Source organism: Wasmannia auropunctata, unplaced genomic scaffold (genome assembly GCF_000956235.1).
Source record: "Wasmannia auropunctata unplaced genomic scaffold, wasmannia.A_1.0 LD336069.1, whole genome shotgun sequence".
Classification (NCBI taxonomy): Eukaryota; Metazoa; Arthropoda; class Insecta; order Hymenoptera; family Formicidae; genus Wasmannia; species Wasmannia auropunctata.
In genome coordinates this window covers 2,893,063-2,913,971 of record NW_012026821.1, presented here as the reverse complement: position 1 = coordinate 2,913,971, position 20,909 = coordinate 2,893,063, and the positions used below count along the sequence as shown (strand labels likewise).

Below are 20,909 nucleotides of genomic sequence, written 5' to 3'. Positions count from 1 at the left end.
TAGTAACAAATTATTTTGTGTCATCGTAGTAACGTTTAGTTGAACATATCGGACTAAATATTTTGGTAAGATGAAACAAATTTTGCGTTTTTCAACTAATTTTTTTTCTCAGTGCAAGTATCGTACGTGTGGGTACGTATACAGTATATAGATAGATAGATAGATAGCTGCATATACAAGTAAATAAATATATATCATCTAGTTTTATGGCACGAAACGTTACGCGTGAAGCGCTAAATTTGGCTTGTACGATTGCGTGAAAAAAAGACCTGTTCCACGAGATATCCAGTTTCATTGTTGGATCCCGGTAAATAAAGGCGGATAAGTTTAGACGGTGAATCATCCGCGGCTCTTTAGGCCCGTTGCCATTTTTTTTTCTTCAAAAAAATACCGAGATCTTAGGAGTTTTGCATGCATATATGTGATTGAGGCGTGCCTAAACGCCCCGAAATGCAATGGGAGGAAAGGCTGTAACGATGAGACATTGTAATACCCTCTGGAGAGGACTCTCTGCCATTTATTTCGGATAAACGTAATTTCAAGTAAACGCGTAACGCAAAATAATAGCGATTTTGACGTATCACGCAAATTTATGCAATCGCTCCCGGAAGATAAGACGACGAGCTACCGTGTTAGGCCGCGTTTTTTTCTTCAAGGAAGCGTCCTTGTCGGCGAAGATAAGAGCTATGCGCCGATAACGAAAACCATTATCGAAAACTACCAATCAGCATGAAATCGGTACACGATAATCGGATAATTGTCGAGCCGATGGGCGTATAAAAGCAAGACCGCGTGTCTACGTCGCGCGATAACGGACGAATCGATCGATCATTCGAAGAGGCATCTACAACATAATGTGATCTAATAATCGCCGACGCCTGCGATTACCGATCGCGCGCGGGCGCGCGCGGAAGCCGACGTAATTTTTTCCTGTTCTCGAGTGGATATCTCACGTATCTTTAGAGAAATTAAATATATACCAATGCGAGGATTTAAACAAAAGGAGAAAGAAAAGATGAAGAGACCTATCGAGATGTTCGAAGGGTTAATAAGCTTACGACCCGGTTATTACGTCTCAATGAGAGCCAACCGTGCGCCGGTAGAAGCGCGCGAGCGAGCGAGACGAGGAAACGGAGCGTGGAGAAGGAAAGGGAGTCGTCTCTTCGGCGCGAACCCTATTTCGGGAGTTACAGAAATAACGTTCAGCGTTCGATGTTCGGTGCATGCTGCGCATCGCTCGATCTCGTCTCCCCGAGATTGGTGAACGATACTCTTCCTTTCGCGCTGTAGACACGCAGTGAAAATTAACAAGAATCGACGAAAAAACGCGTCTGTCGGAGAATTTCGCTGAAACCGAATGCTGTTATTTTCTAATAAATGGATCAAATAAAATTAAACATTTTATAGACACATCACTTTTCGATAAATAGCGCAAAAGGAATGTAGATATAAAAACTCCTAAAGATAGATATAATATAAAAAAGGCCAGCAATTCGATCGATTGCGTCATTCAATGATATATATTTTTAACATTAATCATTTAAACTTGTACATTAATCGAGACGCTTTTGGCAAAAATTAAAAAAATTAAGTATAAATATATTAAATGCATTTTTTAACATTAATGATTGTAATTGCGTGCCTTCGAGGAATTCTGAATAAATTGCTTTCATGGAAATAACCAAAAGCCATTTGCAAAAATCTTCAGAACGTGTAATCAGTGAGCCATGTAATTAGCTAAATTTCAGGTTTTTAAAATGTTTATTTAAACAAGTTCACAAATGGATATCCCCATTGTGTGCCGGTAAAATGATAAGTTTCTCCCGCAGAGTAGCGTTTAATTCATTTCGTTCTGTCCATTCATTATAAAATAGTAGATAATTTAGTTTTAGTTCTGCGCGATTGTCACCTATTAGCTGACATATGTACACATTAGCTGATTAATGTAAATTCTCTCGTAAAAGCATCGGTACGCTCTCTTCGATTTTTCCAAGGAATCACCTCATTAATTTTCGTATTCCAAATGTATTCCTTGAATCGCGCCTCGTCGCGACAAAACCGGGAAATACGCCAATTTATACTATATATATGTGCTTCAATCTCTCTCGCGGTACTTACGTCTGGATGTTCCTTAACGGGCACATAGACCTTCTCCGTGAGCGTCGTGATGTCACCCTCAGGTTCCGGCAAGATGAGCGGCTCCTTCTTCACTCCGCTGATTTGAAAAAGACTCGCCCGCACCTTCGCGATTTCTGTAACGTGAAAACGAACCAACGATAAGTACGTGACTATCGACAGATTCCGCTGAATTCGGAGAATTCGAGGACCCGACGAGCGTTTCCGGTTCACCTAAGCTGTTGAAAAATAATACCCTAAATTCTCCGAATTTCGATATAATTGATAGAACTCTCTTCTGAGAGTTCAACAGTTCTCAAAAAGAGAATTCTAGCGATTAGAACAGAGATGTAATACGAGAATGCCTGATGGCTTCGCGTTTTTCTTTGTACGAAAATTGAGCGTAATTCTTTTTTCGTCTCTGGCAGAATCAATTTTAATTCGCCAATACTTTCGATGGAAGAATCCTCGGCGAGCTCGCGCACAGGGTCTCGACACCGCCGATTACATTGAATGGGCCAATCTACGGGGAATCTGGGGTGACCGTTATATTAACGAGGAAAACGAAACGAAGCGCGAGCGAAATGGAACCGCGTGCATCCTTCATTCGATAATACGTCACGCGATTAGTCTTTATATGCGGCGTCTGACCGTATAGCGATAACGTGTAAGCGTGTCTCTGCATACCTATGCACGCACGAACGCACGCACGCACGCACGCAGGCATTTGCACGACTTATACGTGTGACTTAAACGCAGCGCTAATAACGGCGCTGCGAATCTAACGGTTGGGCGTGGCTCCCCCTCTTAAATCGCGAAAGAAAGGATTAAATTTTCTTATTTAGATTTTTCCCCATTTGTTTTCTTAGTATTCCACATAGGATAGTTGATAACAAATTGACCGGCAAATACAAGTGGCATTAGAAGAGAATTGCCTCAATCACTTAAGTGAAAAATTTGTTAACCATTTATTACAAGAAAGTAGTTCGAAGTTTTATTGATTCTATTAAATTTAAGGAAATTAAATAAATTTATATTTTTGTTTGATATAAATACCATTTTTCAAATATTTTTTATTTCAATTTGATAAAATGCACGTGGCTTTTTATAGCCCACTTAAAGGCTGACAAGAGCTTATCAGCTTAGCTAAATTGATTGTAAGATACGGAAAAAACTTATACACAATAAAACAAATTTGTCAGATGACATCTGTCATCTCATACCAGAAACTAATTATTCAACATTAAAAAAATATTTCCGCGAATATTCTCACGAATAAAAAAAACACAGACGCACTTCGAATTATTCAAACATTAAATTTAATTCAGTGTAAGTAGAGTTAACGTCTGAGATCGAGATTGGTATATAAAAGGGAAACGAATCGCGCGCTTTGAGATTCTATCTCAAAGAGCGGCCAAGAAACAGCCCCTGTGTAGCCAGCTTGTAAAGGTGACTTTGTTTATCCCGATGTTTGATCGGTATACACCAGCCCCATCGGTGTATCGCGACAAAGGATCACGGGGCCCGATCGTGCAAACCCGGTCCGCGCTCTTACAACGTACGTGTATATCCGCCGTAACTGTAAAGGTCAACGTTCCGCGTCTGCCCCACTTTCTCGCATGCCTGACCTCTTCGGGCTCTTCGTCGTCGTCGTCGTCGTCGTCTTCCCGCCGCGCCGATGATCCGGCGGCGGCTCACGCGACGACACCGGGCCCCACGGTGACCGCAAACCGTAGCTTTTCGCGTAAAGCATCCGCAAATCACGCACACGACTGCAACTGCGAATTCCAGCCGAGCCACGTTTACGGCGACCGCCGCGCGAAATCTGTCCCGATTTTAGGAGGACGAGTATCTCTCCCCGGCATTTTACGTAAGGAATATTCCGCGTCTCCTCCACCTGTCACGAGATCGTTTCGCTCATGTCAAGACAAATCAATCCGAAAATGCAGGTCTGACAGGCATCAACCTGACGAGTTACTTGTATACACTTTGTCTCTTTTATCTTCGACAATTCTATAACTCGCTCCAGAAATTTGTCTTTTAACGTTTAATATTTAATCAAATGAAAAATTGCGCACGCATTTTCAGTCGCAAAATGATTGTATCGAAATAATCAAGAATTTTTTTAATAATATATTTTGTAGAACTGAAAGCTTGTATACGATTACGTAAAATTACGTAAAACAATTTTGTTCTTCCGGTGCGCAAGAAAATTTCACGATCTGAATAAGCAAATGTGCAAATAAACGACGAGCAAATGTAATTACAAATATATTTCCTGCATTAAACGCGTGTTTAAAGTCACAAATGAATCGATCAGTGGCTGCGCAATAAAGCGTTTATAGCAGTTAATGACTACGCATCAGGCTCGCTTCCTTCTAATGAAGCACTCGATTATCTTGAGGAGAAGCCGATTATTAGCCTCTCAATGGACGCGCTGTTTTTACTCAACAAGAGGAAAGACAGGTGGTACGCGCGATATCGCGCGGTGCAAGTACATGCGCCGGGATGATTGAGAAATCCTTTACGGATCGCAAAATTCGTAAAGAAGCGCCGGTGAAAAATCTCTTGAGTGAATTAATCGTCGTTGCGAGATCGTGTGGGGGGGGGGGGGGGGGCAACAAAAACAAATCGACGTTTTATCGGCGCGATTATTCGATCGCCGAGAGGCGATTTCTACGTCTACGGCGGACACGCCGCTAGTTGTCACACTTATTCCGAATGGAAAACGTCAGATCTTTTAACACGCGCGCCTCTCGGCGCGAGTCATCGCGCAACAGTCGCAACAACCGCGATTTTCTCGAGAGACGCGAAGGAAAAGTGGGAGAATGCGTCACGACGATTCGCGGTACACCCTCGGGGCTAGCGTTGCATTCCTCTCTTTCTCTTCGTCTCTCTCTCTCTCTCCTCTCCTCTTTCTCTTTGTCTCTCTTTTTCTTCATAGGAGGCTCGGAAGTGCGAGGGATACACGCGAGAGGGAAACGTAGATACGTGGACTACAGTCGCGGACAGATAGACGCAGATAGAAAAACACAGTCGAGCGGGGGACGAAGGAGGAGATTGGCCAGGGCAGAGGAGGGGAAGCGAGGGGAAATAAAGGAGGGCATCATAGCCGCTTTTAGCACGGCGCAGCTCACCAGCCCATCTGCGTGACATCAGCTGACCGTCGCTCTTGGCTCTTCTCTCTCTCTCTCTCTTTCTCTCGTCTTACGTCGATTCCCCACTCTTTAGCCTCTCGTACACCATCCGAAATGCGTGATGCGTGTGGCGTATATAGTTGCGCGAGTGTCGGATATGCGAGTGAGCGAGAAAGCGAGAGAGAAAGAGAGAAAGAGAGAGCTCCATCTGTATCTTCGTTCAATGTCAACGTAGCGGGCGGTCACATTTACGTCGCAAGAAGCGCGTCGTGAAGAACAATAATAAGAACCGTCGGTCACAGAGATGCGAAATCTCGATTATTCGCATGGTATGCACAGCGTCACGTGATGAGCGGAGTGTGCGCGCGCGCACGCACGCGCGCGTGCACGTGGGTGTGCGCCGGCACAGTGGCGAGGAGAGATAGATCCATCGCCGCGCGTCGCGGCGCAACATCGCGGCGACGGCGACGGCATGAGATCACCGATGTTGTAATCGGGTGAGACACCACGATCCGTGACTGCATATCGCTCGGAAGCTGAAGAATCGTTCTTCAAAGAACGATGCCGGACGATAATGACAAGGCCTGCCTCTTTTTCTCCCCTCTCTCTCTCTCTCTCTCACTCTTTCTCTACATCCGCGCAACGTGAATCACGGCGCTGCGGCTCATCTCGATTCATCGCCCGCGTTTAGCGCGTGATTTAGCACGATCGGGGCGCACGAAGGAAAATCGCTTGGAAATTTCATCGAGCGCTAATCGCGTTCGTCACTTGAAATTTTAATACATGTATCTTCGACCTCGAGACGCGGACGGGCGATAAAAGGCCGCGCACTTCGTCGAAGGGGGAGGGGGGGGAGGGCAGGGGCCACGTGGGCCACGCGTCGACGGCGACAAAAGGCGGCCGATAAACACCATCAGCTGGATCTTCGCGCTGCACGAAGGCAAGAAATGCCGTTACGATGAGAATGCGACTGCCGGGTGTGTATCGCCGATGCGTTACGTGATCTCCATTTTTAGCCCGAGTACCGGCGGACTTGACTTTAATGCGGGGGCTTGGAGTAAAACGAACACGCGCGATGCATAAATGCAAATGGAGCCGGGACTACGCGATTAAACTATCGTTTGCCTCGAATAATTGCACCTCGTTACGCGATTACGTCCGCTAATGAAATAACGTCTCGTAATGAAATAATAAACGCACAGTGCATACACACGCACGGGAGTTTGCATAGTTATTGAAGTACCTTTCAACGATTATAATTCCACGCGAGGGACGCGGCAGAATATCGGAGACTCTTGCCGGATCTCGGAGAGAGATAAATCCGCGTCAATATCTCAGCCGACGCGTCGCGACACGTTGCAGATATGGGCGGCATAAAATTCATAACTAGCTCATCTATCTTGCGCTCCGCACCCTTAGGCAATTCCCAACTTATTTTCGCGCGGTGAGGCAAGCGTGTCTATTTATATATGTGCCGTTGCTCCAGAAATTTTGCGACAAATGTGAAATCCGCGCGGTGAAACGACTCGCGAAATCCGCGAATCGAGGGCGGTAAAGAAGCGGATCACGCGATAGGCGCATCCCGTACAATACGTAAACAACGTGTCGGATTTCGAAGAGCTTTTACCCGCCTGAAACGCAATGTCTGTCCATCTAGAAAAATAGCTATCGGTCTAAACGGCACGCATTATCCATTTTCCGATTCCTACATCTTTTTAAACATATATATATAGTCTCTACGCACTTAAATAGATATTTATAGTATTTATCGCATATTTTGTACTGTGCAAAATCGCCCGATCGCCTTTATCCTCACGCAAAAGGGTACCGTTAAGTGCAACTGTTGCATCCATTGAGATTTCAATCAGATCGAAGTAAATTTCTTCTCGTGGTTGCACTTTTTTTTGGAAAAGACACACCGCTGTGGATTATACATATATCTCGCTAATAAGCGTTACGTGCGAAAATAATTTGTTGGCTCGCGCAATTTCGAACGCCGGATGTTCAGGAAGAACGGATTATGGCGCACGACAACCTCTTTTTTTTTCACCGAAAACGAAAAATATCATCGGTATGTATCGTTGATGACGGGAAGTTACGATACCGGTTACACGACAATCCGCTTCGCGGTGCCGAGTAAAAAAGACTCAAGATACTCGCGATTTCGTCCAACGTGGCCGTACGATTAATTACCGTGCAACAGGAATCCAAGAAAAAGAAGATCCGAAAGGCAATATGGCCAACATCGGCTTTCTGCTCGATAATTTAATCAATAAATGTTTTAATAAGCAAATATTTTTTTTCTGATAACGAAGATGTTGACACCCAATAAATGAAAAAAATGTAAATGGTATTCAGAATAATGATCGCAATAATTTAAATAATAAATATGATCACAAATGCATTAATCGAACGGTCGTGCCCTTCTATAAATCTCAAGCGGTGGAGATCGTCTTGGAAAGGTTAACGAGGCGAAAGGAAGATGCAACACGCGCGAAATGACAGTTATGAAGACCGAAGGGAAAGCGAAGAGGTGAAGGGAGATGCGGAGAAAAGTGCACGAAGCACGCGAGAAGATCGTAATGGATAGGCGTTTAATGATGTTGCAATTGATGAGAAGCTGAAGAAAAGAGAAAGAGCGATTTAGGTGTGACTATATATGAAATACTAATTTTTGAAGATCTCTGAAGATTTAAATGAAGAAACAACGTTTAAAAAAATAGATCATCCGTAAAAAAAAAGAAGAGATACAGTGCCATCAGGACTAGCTATGTAGGTATATATAAACATCAAGCTGTTTCTCCGTTTACGTTTTACAACTTACGATAGTCGAATCTGATTAAAACTGACGAGTTCTAGATCACAGCGTCCGTGAAAAAGATTTCTCAGAGATTATCTTATCAAAGAAATTACCATCATCCATTTCAAAACTCCAGACGACTGAGAAACTGGTAAACTGGGGCAAACGACAAGCCGGTTTTGATTAATTGAGGACGCTAAATAGAGCGACAAATTTAAGTGGACGGGGAATCAATTATGTTTCTACTTATAAGCCCGTCGAGAACCTATTTCCGACCTCGCGAGTATAACCGCGATTTAAAGCGCGTCTGCCCGAATTTACGCCTAAATAAACACGTCCCCCAACGAAATCTATGTTTTTGCACTTGGCCCGGTCTGCTTTACCGTAACACGAGAATGCAACGGAGAATGCTGCGACAACAGCTGCATACGAAGAAAGAGAGAGAGAGAGAGGAGAGCCGCGAAGGCACGCGCGCGCGGTCGGTCGCTCGTTGCCGCGAACGCAAAACGGGCCGCGGCGCGTCGCATCGCTCCGCTCCGCTCCGGGTCCGATCCGGTTCGGTCATCGGCCCCGCTAGGCCGGGCCCTTAAGGGACCCCCGAGTTAAAGACCGCGTGCGTTGCATAGGACGTGTTTCCTCCCTCTCTCTGTCTCTCTTTCCAGGAAGAGAAAGACGGCAAGCGAGAGGAGGCATCTCTCGAGTTCTGCAGTTTTGCCGCGTCTGGAAATGTGCGCGGCTCGCTCGCAGACGAGTTTAAAATTCGCATCGCGAGCGGGCGGGAGAAAGAGAGAGAAAGAGAGTTTTCGGAATTTGCATGCTTCGGGAATATCGTTATTACGTTGAAAGACCGTTCTTTCACGATGGATTACTATAATATAAAGACAAGTTTCTTTATAATATATACATATACAAATGAAGACTTTTTGACACGGAAGAGAGCAATTTTAAGAATCAACGAGCATTCAATAAAACTCCCAAACAACTGCGATGTAACACTCTCAGCTTTTCCCACTTCCACCGGTCAATCATGTTCGCCGCTCCAAAAATGGAACTGTAGGATTAAATGGGTTAAGAGTCGCGCGTGTGTGCACATACGTGCGCGCGCGCGAGCGTTTTTTTTGCGTGTGTGGAGGAGCAAACCGCTCGCGACAATCGACGACGACGACGGAGGCGGAGGAGAAGCGTAGGCATTTCCTTATTTAGAAGCGGAGAAACGCCGTTGCCCCGCGACCGCGACGAGGGGAGACGCTTTCTTCGAAGAGAGAGAGGAGAGGAGAGGAAGACACTCTTACGGAAAGAGAGTCGATGCCGAAAAAAGCCCCGCGACGAGCCCCGTTCTCAATGACTGCCAGAATTGCCGCCTCTCTTTCTCTTTTTCTCTCTCCGGGTATATACGAGACCCGTTCGAAATTCCGGCTCTCGATCGCGTTCTGCGAGCCTCCGGATTCGACCCTCGACCAAAGATACTCTTCGCTTCTTCTTCGCCTGCTCTCTTCTCTACCGGATATCTACCTGTCTTGAGAGGCGAAGACGAGTTCTAACTTAACATACAAAATTCGAACGAACTTTCTTAGAATCTCGTATGTTCATCAAGAACAAGTACTTTTCGTCACCGTAATTCTTAAAATCAATGAATAAAATTTACAAACAGTTAATACAAGGGATAAGAATTTTCTAACAATTACAATTATCGTTAATTAGAGCAAAGAGAACATTAATTTTATTAAAAATACAAATTCCTTTGCCGAAGACAATTTTGCTGAGTTCCGCAAAATTTTTATTTTGTCATCGTGACAAATATGCTAAAGGTAAATTATTTCGCTTCGGTGGCAGATTTTTACGAACAAATTGCAGCGCTTGGCCAGATTTTTTTTCCACAAAAACTTCGTTGCAATAATTGAGACAAACAATTATACGAACAGCAGCAAAGTTCCGAGTGCTTTCGCGTGGAGTGTACAACAGCAGATACAGTTTCGCGAAATCCTTCTTCCCCGTGTAAGCTTATCCCAGTTGGTAGTCGGTAGTAAACAGTGATGCGCTCGCGCGCGCATCTGAAGGCGCACGCCTCCACATTTCAGAAATAATCGCGGCTTCCGTTCGGAGGGATTCGCGGGCACCGGCGATGCCCGGATTACGAATACACGAAGACGCGTTTGGCACGGAAACGGGACCTATATTCGCGGATGGGGGGATCCGAAACGCGTTATTTCGGTTGAGGCGCAAAATATTGGGTTGCCGACCGCGATCCTTCCGGATGAGAGAATCACGCGCGTGATTCTCCCGCGGTCTCGTCTCGGCACGCTAATCCAATCGCCGCCGACGAAGCGTTACACGTCTAACAAAATAATAATAAACGTCCTCGACAAATAATCTCGTAATAAATATTAAGTATGCAGTAATGAGTATCCTTAATAAATAATTCTCTCCTTGGAGTGTCAATCACGTCATTTTGCGTCATTTGCGCGATGCAAAACAGGAGCAGCGCCTTCGCGTTTTTTTAACATGGCTTTGACAGGTTAATCGAAGGAAAGGGGATGAAAAAAAAGGACCAATATCGTCATCGGTCGCAGTAAGACTGCGAATTCTCGTCGGGCGATATCCCAAGAAGGCGCAGTCGCTTGTGTTACGAAAGTTTCCTCGGCAGTCGTGAAGATAGAATTCCTATTTCTTTCTTTTTTTTTTACTTCTTTACGGTCATAGGAGGCCGCGTTCTTCAGATGCAGCGACTCGCTGCCGCACGTCTCGCTCTCGCGTATGTCGCGACATACGCGAGAGCGAAATTGTTTGCCCATACGTTTTCAGCACGGTCCGTAGGTAGACCGACGATGTCGTGCGCGAACTGGAAAACCTCGGAACACTTGACATACGTACGTTTTTCTATAGTCACACGTAACTTGACGCACAACGCGTATTTCCTATATCTCGTCATTAAAACGCAGAAACATAAAATTCTGTTTCGTTTTTTTATTTTTGCTACTTCAAGCAATAATAGCTCTATATACGTTTTTGCATGTCCGTGGCACGGTTTCAAATACCTAAATAACTTTGCACGTTGTAATTTCATTCAAGGTAATATGTAATTGATAAAAATATATAGTCGAGCGTTAATTTTCATAGTAATAAATACCGTTACATTCGTCGCAACGAAATGTAAAAGGAAATTAATTTTTTACATAATTCAATATTTTCTTCGTGTACGATTAGAAGGACGAGATCTACCCCTGTCTCTCTCTTTCTCTCGTGTCACCAACGAAAAAATCCGTATAAAAAATAAACGGCGTTCGTTACTTTTATCGAATGTTATAAATAATGGTCTCGGGTCCGCTTCGCGTTCGGCTCGAGTCAGCCCACCTCTATTCGACACGACCACGCGGTTTCGTTATGCAACGAGCTGTAGGCGGCTCGGACCCGGACACGTTGCGCCTATGGCGAACGAAATATACGGTTACTGATGGATGACAATAATTAGACTAGAATACGGTCTCACGGTGCGACTCGTATAATTTACCCGCGATGCGTTTTCCCGTGCTTTCACGCGTCGTCGTGTCGTGCGTCGGGACGACGGCGTTTAAAATAAAAAAACCTGGCGTTGTGCAAGTCCAACGTTGTTTGTCGACGTCTCACGTCTTTAGACCTTCGCGCGGAAAAGAGCGATCTCGTTGGGTGTGGCTTGTACCTTCCCGCGATCTAACGATCGCGGCACGTCGCGTAACGTCGCGACGCGCCGTGCGTATAACTTTTGCCTCCGATACCTTCGCAAAAACCGATACCGCACGAATGTAAATTCTTATTGCAGTCACGGAACGCGCGGCCCCACGTCGATCCGCCTCGCGACGATACCGTCGCTTTTGCGGTTCGCTCTCTGAAGTTCTCACCGGACATTCATTAACTCGATTGCCTCTGTGTACTCGTCGAGAGATAAACCTCCGTACTTAGCTACTCCGACGTGTATCCAGTGATAAAAGAAATAAAGAGAGAAGATAAGATCGCGAATTTTCATATTACTTCATTAAACGATTCCCTGATGCGTGTCCGCGGCATCAGCAACAACAAAAAACTGATGTAACGAATATTTAGCATTCAACATTCTTTTTGCCACTATTTTTCGGCTGATGTGAAAACGGTTCCTCCTTGAGCAAGACTATCGCGTGTCTATAATTTTTCAAGTAAATAACGGTAGAAGATAAGGCGCTCCCGACGAGCTGCAAGCTGAAGAAGAGAGTAATTTGCAAAATTATGTTCCTCAGTTGATTTCAAGCGGGTTTTATTTCAACAGAATCGGAATTTTACGCTTAATTAAACATAGCAGACAAAAATTCGGTAAACGACGTTTGCCGCAACATTCGTCGGCTGAATGAAAAGCTCCAGATCGATCAGGGTAGTTATCAACTTTGACGATTCTGAAACACCCTACGTATCCAGGTACATACATCGGGGAGCCCCGATGCGATTTGATCAATGGCGCGACACGCTGGCCAACCTGGATATCATGCTCGATTCATCGAGAGCCGACGCGAGTACGAGCTAAGCAAGCCGCGAGTTACAATCCTCGGGATCGCGAGCTCTTGAGAGAAAAGGCGAGGCGAGGCAAAACGAGACGAAGGCGGGCGAGAGACGAGACGAAGCGAAGCGAGTCGAGTCGAGTTGAGGCGAGTCAAGTCGACTCGAGTCGAGTCGAGGCGAGCCGATGGCGAGGAGGCTAGGCGAGGCGAGGCGAGGCGAAGCAAGGCAAGGCAAAGCAAGGCAAGGCAAGTCGAAGTTCCCGGCGCGGCTTCACCGTTCGAGAGAAGGAATGCGGCCGCCACGGCGCGATGAAGATACGAGAGGGGGGGCGAGCAAGGACGAGAGGCGCGGCGGGAGGGGGTGCACGCGGTAATGGAAGAGAGAAGGGGGGTCGAAGACCGAGTCCGGTTAGCGATGGCTTTGAACGCGATCGGCCGGTACTGTTCGAACCGAGCGAGTACGAACAAGGGGCTCCTCATTAACATCGAAGTCGGTCAGCTGTTTCCCTGGAGCAGTCCGCGAATACTTTTCTGAGATCCGACTGGGTTTTGATAAATTACGTAAAGGCACCGTTCACCCTCGAGGATGATTCTTGTAGTTTTACGAAATCAAAAAGATATATATGTAACATATCGTCGATGTAGCGATGAATCGGAAATGCCACGCGGCCAGAATGTTATTAGAAATCCATTCGGCTTTTTTTTTCTCCAGTGACGTTTTTCCGCGGTACCTTTTACAGCGCGACTAATTGAGCCGGGCTTTATTGCCATCGCGATAATGTCCGTCATTAACGTCGCGGTGTTCTGCTCGCGCTTCGTTGCCTTTTCCCATAAGGAGTCCGACGCCCGGCGTAGCTATACGGACGGCAATTAGTGACGGGAAACGTTAGCGGTGTCGCGATTGCGTATATATTTACGAGTGCATTTGCAAGCGGCACGTTCTCTCCGCTTTCAACGCCGCGCGGCCGGCCCGCAAGTGCGGTGCCCATTAATAAGCTTCCGAGTTCGAAATTATTTTCCCTCGCGTTTTCTATTCGGCCAAATGCAAATTAGACATTTAGACGCGAATATTAATCGGTCCGGACGTGTAAGAAACGTGTTTGTCAACGGTCCAGTTAACGATCACGCCTCATTATCTCGAGGGGTAACATTCGCGTTCGCTTTTTGCGAAAGACCTACTCGAATATACGCGGCCTTCGGATTTAAACCGCGAGCTCTTCTGTCTTTCTCTCTCTCTCGGTGGCTCTTTTCAGAATCGGAAGAGCCACTTACGGATCTTCAGTTGGAGCCATTCTTCTTTTCCTCGAAGAAAAAAGGGTGTGTAAGACGCGCGAATTCCTTCAGCGAGACGGACGAGAAGCGACGCGTCGCGCCGAAACGTCTCTCGAAGGTTGCGGCGATTAGTCACGTCGACCCAGTGGCTCGAAAATCGAGCACGCACCCGGCGCGGCGGCGTCGACGATGGGCGGCCGGTTAGGTAGTAGTCCAAGTTTCGACCGGACAATTTCGAAAGGACGCGCGCACTTGGCGACGAGTTCTATTCGCGCCACTAGGTCACCGAGAGAACTCGTTACACACTCTCGGTGGAAATAGAGCGCCGCGCGCTTGAACGCACCAGCCGCCCTCTCGAATGCATCACTATAGCGCGAAGGATCATTACGGGAGGGCACATAGGCTCCCGGTGTCGATCTCTATCTCTCTCTCTTTCTCTCTTTTTGTCTATCCACACGCCGGCTGTACAACAAATGTAAAAACCCATAGATGCCCGGCCGAGCACTCGCGGCAGTGCCTCTCAACCGTTCCGGGAAAGAACGAGATTAGAACGCGCGGAATGAGAAAAAAAATTATTCATCATTCGCATAAATCGCGACGATGAATCATTAATTTGTAACTTATTTTATCAAGTGCTATTCAATACTTCAAAAATTTATTCATTATATACCCGATAAAAATTAATTTAAATACATTTAGTGTTTTGAAGAAAAAAATTCCATGCCTCGATTTTATTTATCGAATGATCATTTGTCGTTTTCAGATAGGAGAAGGAAACGTAGATCAAAGGGGATAAAAACTCGGTGGGACTTTGAAGTCCCGACAGTTCATAAGGGGTTAATTAACTGATTACTCAGACACATCATTGGTTAGATGATTTTTACTGTTCGACTTTACTATCGTCAAGTTTTTGTCGAGATTATTGCTGAAATGTCTTTGGAATGTTAATCAATATTTAAAAATTTCAAGAAAAAAAATATATAGAATAACATATTTGTATAATGAATAAAGAAAAAATAAATAACTTTCACGAAATTAATTGTAAGTAAGAAATATCTAATCAGATCAGATCGAAAAAATTTATCGTGTCGAAAACAAAAATGATTTTCAGTTTTGGTAATGCAAATTTCATTTGTTTGCATTTTGCATGGACTCATATATTTTTTTACATCCAATCCTTTCACCATTCCACACATAAAAATATTAAGATGCTCATCAGAATCAAAAGTGAATGCTTTATGAGATATTTCGTATTTCATATATAAATAATATATTTTGAATACGAAATATTTCATGAAATATTAATTTCTCGATTATATTATATTAATATTAAACGTGAAAGGATTAATTTATGTAATAAGAACATTATTCATAAATCTATGCAAAAATGCGTCTCTATATTTAAAAAAAAAACAGAAAATCGTTTCCATTTAAAAAAATTAATTTTTTCAATCTACGTTGCGTGCACACTTTTTATTTAGTTTGAAAAAGTCCTAGTCACCTTCTAAGTCTTGAATCCTTTCTTTTTAACATCCTATTAACAGAACCATATGTCATGTATAGTACGTACAGTTCAAAGATAAACGAGACCTTTAAATCCCATTCAATGAGTACTTCGAAAGACGAGATGATTGCGGTAAATTATTGCTCTCGGTCTTACCTAATACGGGACAAGTCAAATTCCGTAGTTGTAGCGAGGGCTCATTATAAGCACGAGCGAGCTAACAGGTATCGCCGAACAGGTATTGCGCAACGAATTATCCTCGTGAACGAAGGAACGTGACCAATAGAGATTTCAACGAGCTTTCAAAGAAAAACAGGATAACGAAAAGAGTGTCTTGTGCGGCCTTCTACATCGTATACAAATAATGCGAAGAACGAAAATCGAAAATAAACAGGAAAAGCGACGGTGATATTTGTTTGTAAATGCGCGTTTCACATCGATTTCCCTCGGGTAAAGGAACCTGTTCACACCCGACTATCGTGCTGTTGTCGAATGAGGCTTAAAATAAAATAAGTCAGGAATTCGTTTGTCTCCTTCAAAATTCAATTTAGGTCGTCACGTAGGTACAGTCTGGAAAACCATCATCCGTGAGCCACCCATAAACTGTGAGATGTAAACTTTTTCGTCAGATTTACCCTACAGTTCTAACCTTGGCATCAAGTCCAGGTTTATTTTAGACCAAAAAAAAGCCTCGTTCGCTGCGATCAAATTTGCACACGGTCGAAATACTTTTTCCAAACGGATTAAAATGAAAAGATGATTCAGAAAGCTGGCAGAAAGTATATTGTGTCGATCGTCGACAAATTACAAAGAGGAGAAAAAAAAAATATTTTCTTTCCCAATCCCGTTAACATTTGAAGGACTTGGCGTTGCGGGGAGCGTTGACTCTCCTCCTTTTGTGCGGAACGTGGGCTCGCGGTGCGCTCCTTGGGAATATTAAGTGTCTTCCCCCTTCCTCGTCTCCCGTGTGCGATGCAGCATTGCTTTCCAGCGCGTAAAACAAAATGAGCGGACACACAGCTTTCTCCCGACTTTCCAAAGCCGAACGCGTCCTTAGGCGATCCGCACCTTCGCGAATGTAATTCGCGCTACGACGCGATAAATCGTCGATCGGAAATCGAGGACTCGCTCCAAGAAGATCGTGCAGAGAGGATGAAGATGCGGAGGGGAGGGCGAAGGAGAGAGACTGGAGGGGAAGGAGGGCACGAGCGACAAATTTATCCGATTGCGATATCACTTCCTGTTGACTTTCTTTAATCGAGAGAATTATCGGAGCGATACAATTTACGCAGATTTGCAAGAAATTACGTATCTCCACGCGTGTATCCCCTTATCGGGTTAAAGGAAGAATCATCGTTGAAGAATCATAATTCCGGGTAACGACAGTTGTTACACACGGGGAGGAGCAAGGGGGAGGCGGGTAACACGACGTGGCGGCGAATTACAGACATCAAAGCGACGAGCGACGGCGCAGCGGGTGGCCGCGCGATTCCGCCGCACGACGGAATGCCAATTTCGTCGAACACGGCATTAACCGCCGGTGCAGTTCGCTCGCGGAAGCACGCGGGCACGCCACCTCGTTAGGGACAGGTTGTGCACGCGTGCACGACACGCGTGCGGTTAAGAGAGAAGGAAAGAGAAAAGGAAAAAAGAGAGAGAGAGAGAGAGAGAGAGAGAGAGGAAAAAAGGTCTTTTTCGCTACAGACGCGAACCCCGGGAGTTCCTTGCGAATCGAGCAGTTTACGCGCCCAGGGCCTATTCCGCGAGAACGGAGATCGGAGATCTGGTGAGCGGTGTATCGAGTTGTCGGGGAGGTCGGTGGAAGCGAGGGGAGAGGCGAGGAGTATATCGAGAGTGCCCAACGAAGCGGTTCCTATACGGCGCTACAGCGAGGTCAGCGTCTTTTCTGCGCGTAAATACGTGTGGATCCGCGCCGTGAACGCACGCTGATGCGCGCGCTAATCTCCGCCGATTTCGACGGCGATGATGCTGCCGGGCAACATCGCCATCGCCATCGCCGCCACCACATCATGCAAAACGACGACGAGCGAAAACAACACAACACGACCGACAAGTGCTGCCGCTAAGCGGTACAACCAGAGCGTATAAATAAATATTTACCGCGGTATCGCTCGCGAGTTCCTTTCACTCGCCGTATCGTTTCGTCGATTGAAATCGATTCCAAACACAGATGTGCGCGGGCATTTCGCAGCCTCAGACGACGCAGAGCGAAACCGCCGGTTATCCGAAGATTTTCAGATAAATAAAGCAGAGAGATAAAATTGTTGCAAAAGAATGCTACGCAGAGGAGGAGATCAGAAAATCGAGCGCGTCCGAAGATCGGAGAATAACCGAAAGAAGAGGAGAAAAAAGACGTTCAGAATACACGAATTTATTTTTAAAAAACCTATAATACAATGATCAATAATGGATGAGAACCAATAAATTTACTTGCAAGAAAACTAGGAAAAAATAAAAGAAAAAAAAGAAAACTGTAACCACAGTAATTACAATATTATGTTTGAGCGTCGAATATTTCCGACAGACAGAACCTCGATTTTTATCGCAAGTTACTTACACGTAACGTTAGTACGTAATATGATGTAAGACAAGTAGAAAAAAAATCCTTGACGCGCATTCATATCGTTGTCATAAATGTCAGATGCGAGTCTACTCCAGTAATCCTACTCCATACTCGCGTGTTCCCTCGTGATAACGCGACCAACTATCAAATTACTGGCGCATTACTAGCGATAATTTCAAATGGACTTGTTAAATATGTAAAGGCCCGTCCTTTCGCGGAATACTCACGCATATTTGTTCTACAAATTTTTTCACGCGCGACTAAACAACTGCCACGCAGTTCATCATCGTTTACGTCGATATCGCTCGGAATGCAGCTCCGTTCGCGGATTTACACGACGTCGCGAGAGCTGTTTGCGTATTCTCTTATTTCGCGTCATACTTTCCTCTACTGTCAACCAAAGATTGGCACACGTTTCACCGAGATTTCGAATCGGTCGGTTTGTCGCTCGAAAGGTACGATTTTTGAGACATTCTTCAACTTTTACCCGTATAAACTTCTCGTATCATTCGTGATTTAAGTCATATAATTATTATCTATCTCGTTAATAAAAACACGACAATGCATTACTTCGTCGATACACTAGATCGGAATACTGATTGTGTAACTTTTTCGTCCCGTTTGACCGCGTTGCGATTGACCGTTTACAGTGCGACAACCATTTACGGCGACTGGTGCTCGATGGAATTTTTTACTGGATTAACCAATCAGAAAATTTTGCATTAAATTGGCCAATTAACGATGTGGGCCCCATTCACTTTTTTTTTCTCCAGAGCGGAAAGTGAGAATTTTTCCATTGACTTCAATAGTAAAAATTTTCATGCGTTTCCGACCTCGAGAAAAAGTTACACGATCCCGTATTCCGTGCACCTTCGTAGCGGTGCTACTTTTCGCACTTAAAATAAAACATGTACACGAGGAGAATTTCCTTTTAAAATTTACCCTGAAAATCATGTTAATCGTGGGACAACATAGTATTTCAACAAATATGCAATTTTTTTCTGTTTTTTTACTGCGCACTACAATAAATTTGTTGTGATATATATTTTAAAAAGTGAAGATAAAAAGTATATTTTAAATAGTGAAGATCACATAAAATTTGTCGAAGTACTATGTTGTCCCACGATTAACATGATTTTCAGGGTAAATTTAAAAAAATAAAATTCCGTGTACATAACTGGTCGCGTCGGAACGGGGAGAGGGAGAGAAGAAAGACGAAAGGCACGAGAATAAACATATTTTCAGCCGCAAGGAATAAACATATTTTTTCACCGTCAAACGTACCCGTGGAGGGATCGATTGAACCAATGAGGCCCCGTCGCGATTCTCGGACGAGCACGCCGTCGCCGCTCCGGCCACGTGACACACACGCGCCGCGTGTCGCGATAGCGAAAGGCGCGGATAAGGCACGCACGCACACACACATACACGAGGGTGGTAACGCCGACACCTGTAACACAGGGTGTTACACGAGGCCCCTCGCGCGAGCGGGATTTTTTCGGACGGAGGTATCGCCGACAACCGTATCACGGGCTCGAGCGGTGGGGTGGGAAAGCGAAACGAGGAGGGGGAGGTGTCATTTTTTTTCGCGATACACGTACCACGCGAACCACGGGAATGAGGTCGATCACCGAGTGTACACTCGGTATATACACTCGCCACGGAAACGCGGCTCTCTTATCGCTGAGAAACGCCGGCGCCGGCGGTATTATAATTTTTCCTTTTCTTCCCCCGATCAATCCGTCCTCGAAATTACGCGTGCGAAGTCGCGAATGACCGATGTCCGATGATCGACGTTCGAGAGAGATGCGCGGTCGTGCCGAGAATTAAATGCCCCGTCGAACCCACAGATTCGCTCGCTCCGAAAGTTCGGCTTTCCGGGACACCCTGTATACGCCTTATTCATAGTCGCAGGAATTCGCTGATAGCTGATATGAATTTATGGGCCAATCGATTTCGATCTACGACATTTCAAATTGACGACAACGAGTTTTGTATAACGCTGCTGCAGGGCGACAAATGGAACGGACTCAACGGACGGTGATCCAGATGGGCGAGCCGAGGGACGTGCCTTCACGCGGCTTGATTGAAGGAAAAAAGGAAAACACGCGATCTCTGGGGCGTTACGTCACGATGAAAAATTCATCGTCGGGCGCGCGTTCGGAGGCGCGCGAGTGCGCAAAATGGCGCGCCTCGACGAAATCCTCGCGGTTTTGCGCGACCGAATGGGCAAAGAGAGAGAAAGAGAGAGAGAGAGAGAGAGTGGGCCCCGATCAAATTCGGACGCGCACACTACTTCGGCCGCGCGCGGCTACATTTATTTCTGGACTTCCCGGAAACCTTACCTTCGACCTTTCCCGGTTCGCGTACCGGATTAACGATCTCGCTCGAACGCGCATAACGCGACGCCGCGGAGAGACACGCACGTCGGAGGCGGATACAAAAAATGAGACAGAGACAGAGAGAGAGAGAGAAATAGAGAAAAGAAAAAACGGTGTAAGAAAAAAGAAAAGGAAAAATTGTCACTCACCTTCATCCAGCAGACGCTCCACGTGAATGAAGACATTTGGGAAGGCAGCTAGCTGCTTCCGGTCCTTCAGCAACTGTGACAGGTAGTCCGCTATACTCTGCGTCGTCGTGTTAGTATTATCACACATCGCAAATTGTACTCGGCTGCTTCAATGGCGAATGTTGGCGCGTGTTGGGCGCGCGCGGGCACGCTTAATGCAAACACTCAAAGGGGGAAGGCGAGTGAGCGAACCGCGACGGTGCGCGGCGGCGGCGCGGTGTCGGGACGACGGACGGCGGAGTTGTTCTCTCTCCGGTCACGGGGAGAGCATCAGGCACGCGCGGACGGGCGGAGACGTACTGACGAAGGAGCGTTTAAAAGAAAAGGAGCCGGAGCGAAGGCGGCGACGGCGACGGTGGCGGCGGCGGCGCAGCGCGACGAAGGGGGACGGTGACACGGCGAAGTAGGGGAAAGACGGAGGAAGAT

General features: G+C 45.7%; 1 protein-coding gene across 1 annotated transcript in view; it reads right to left on the bottom strand.

Moving 5' to 3' along the window:
• The window catches only part of LOC105450194 (protein held out wings), a 26,039-nt gene extending 5,453 nt beyond the window's left edge, over positions 1-20,586 (bottom strand). Inside the window, exons 1-2 of the mRNA XM_011689936.1 lie at positions 20,445-20,586; positions 2,119-2,252 (exon numbers count right to left, since the gene is read on the bottom strand). Coding sequence (XP_011688238.1) covers positions 2,119-2,252; positions 20,445-20,571 — 261 coding nt within the window. The 5' untranslated portion in view covers positions 20,572-20,586. The remainder of the gene's footprint in view (positions 1-2,118; positions 2,253-20,444) is intronic.
• Positions 20,587-20,909: the final 323 nt, after the last annotated feature.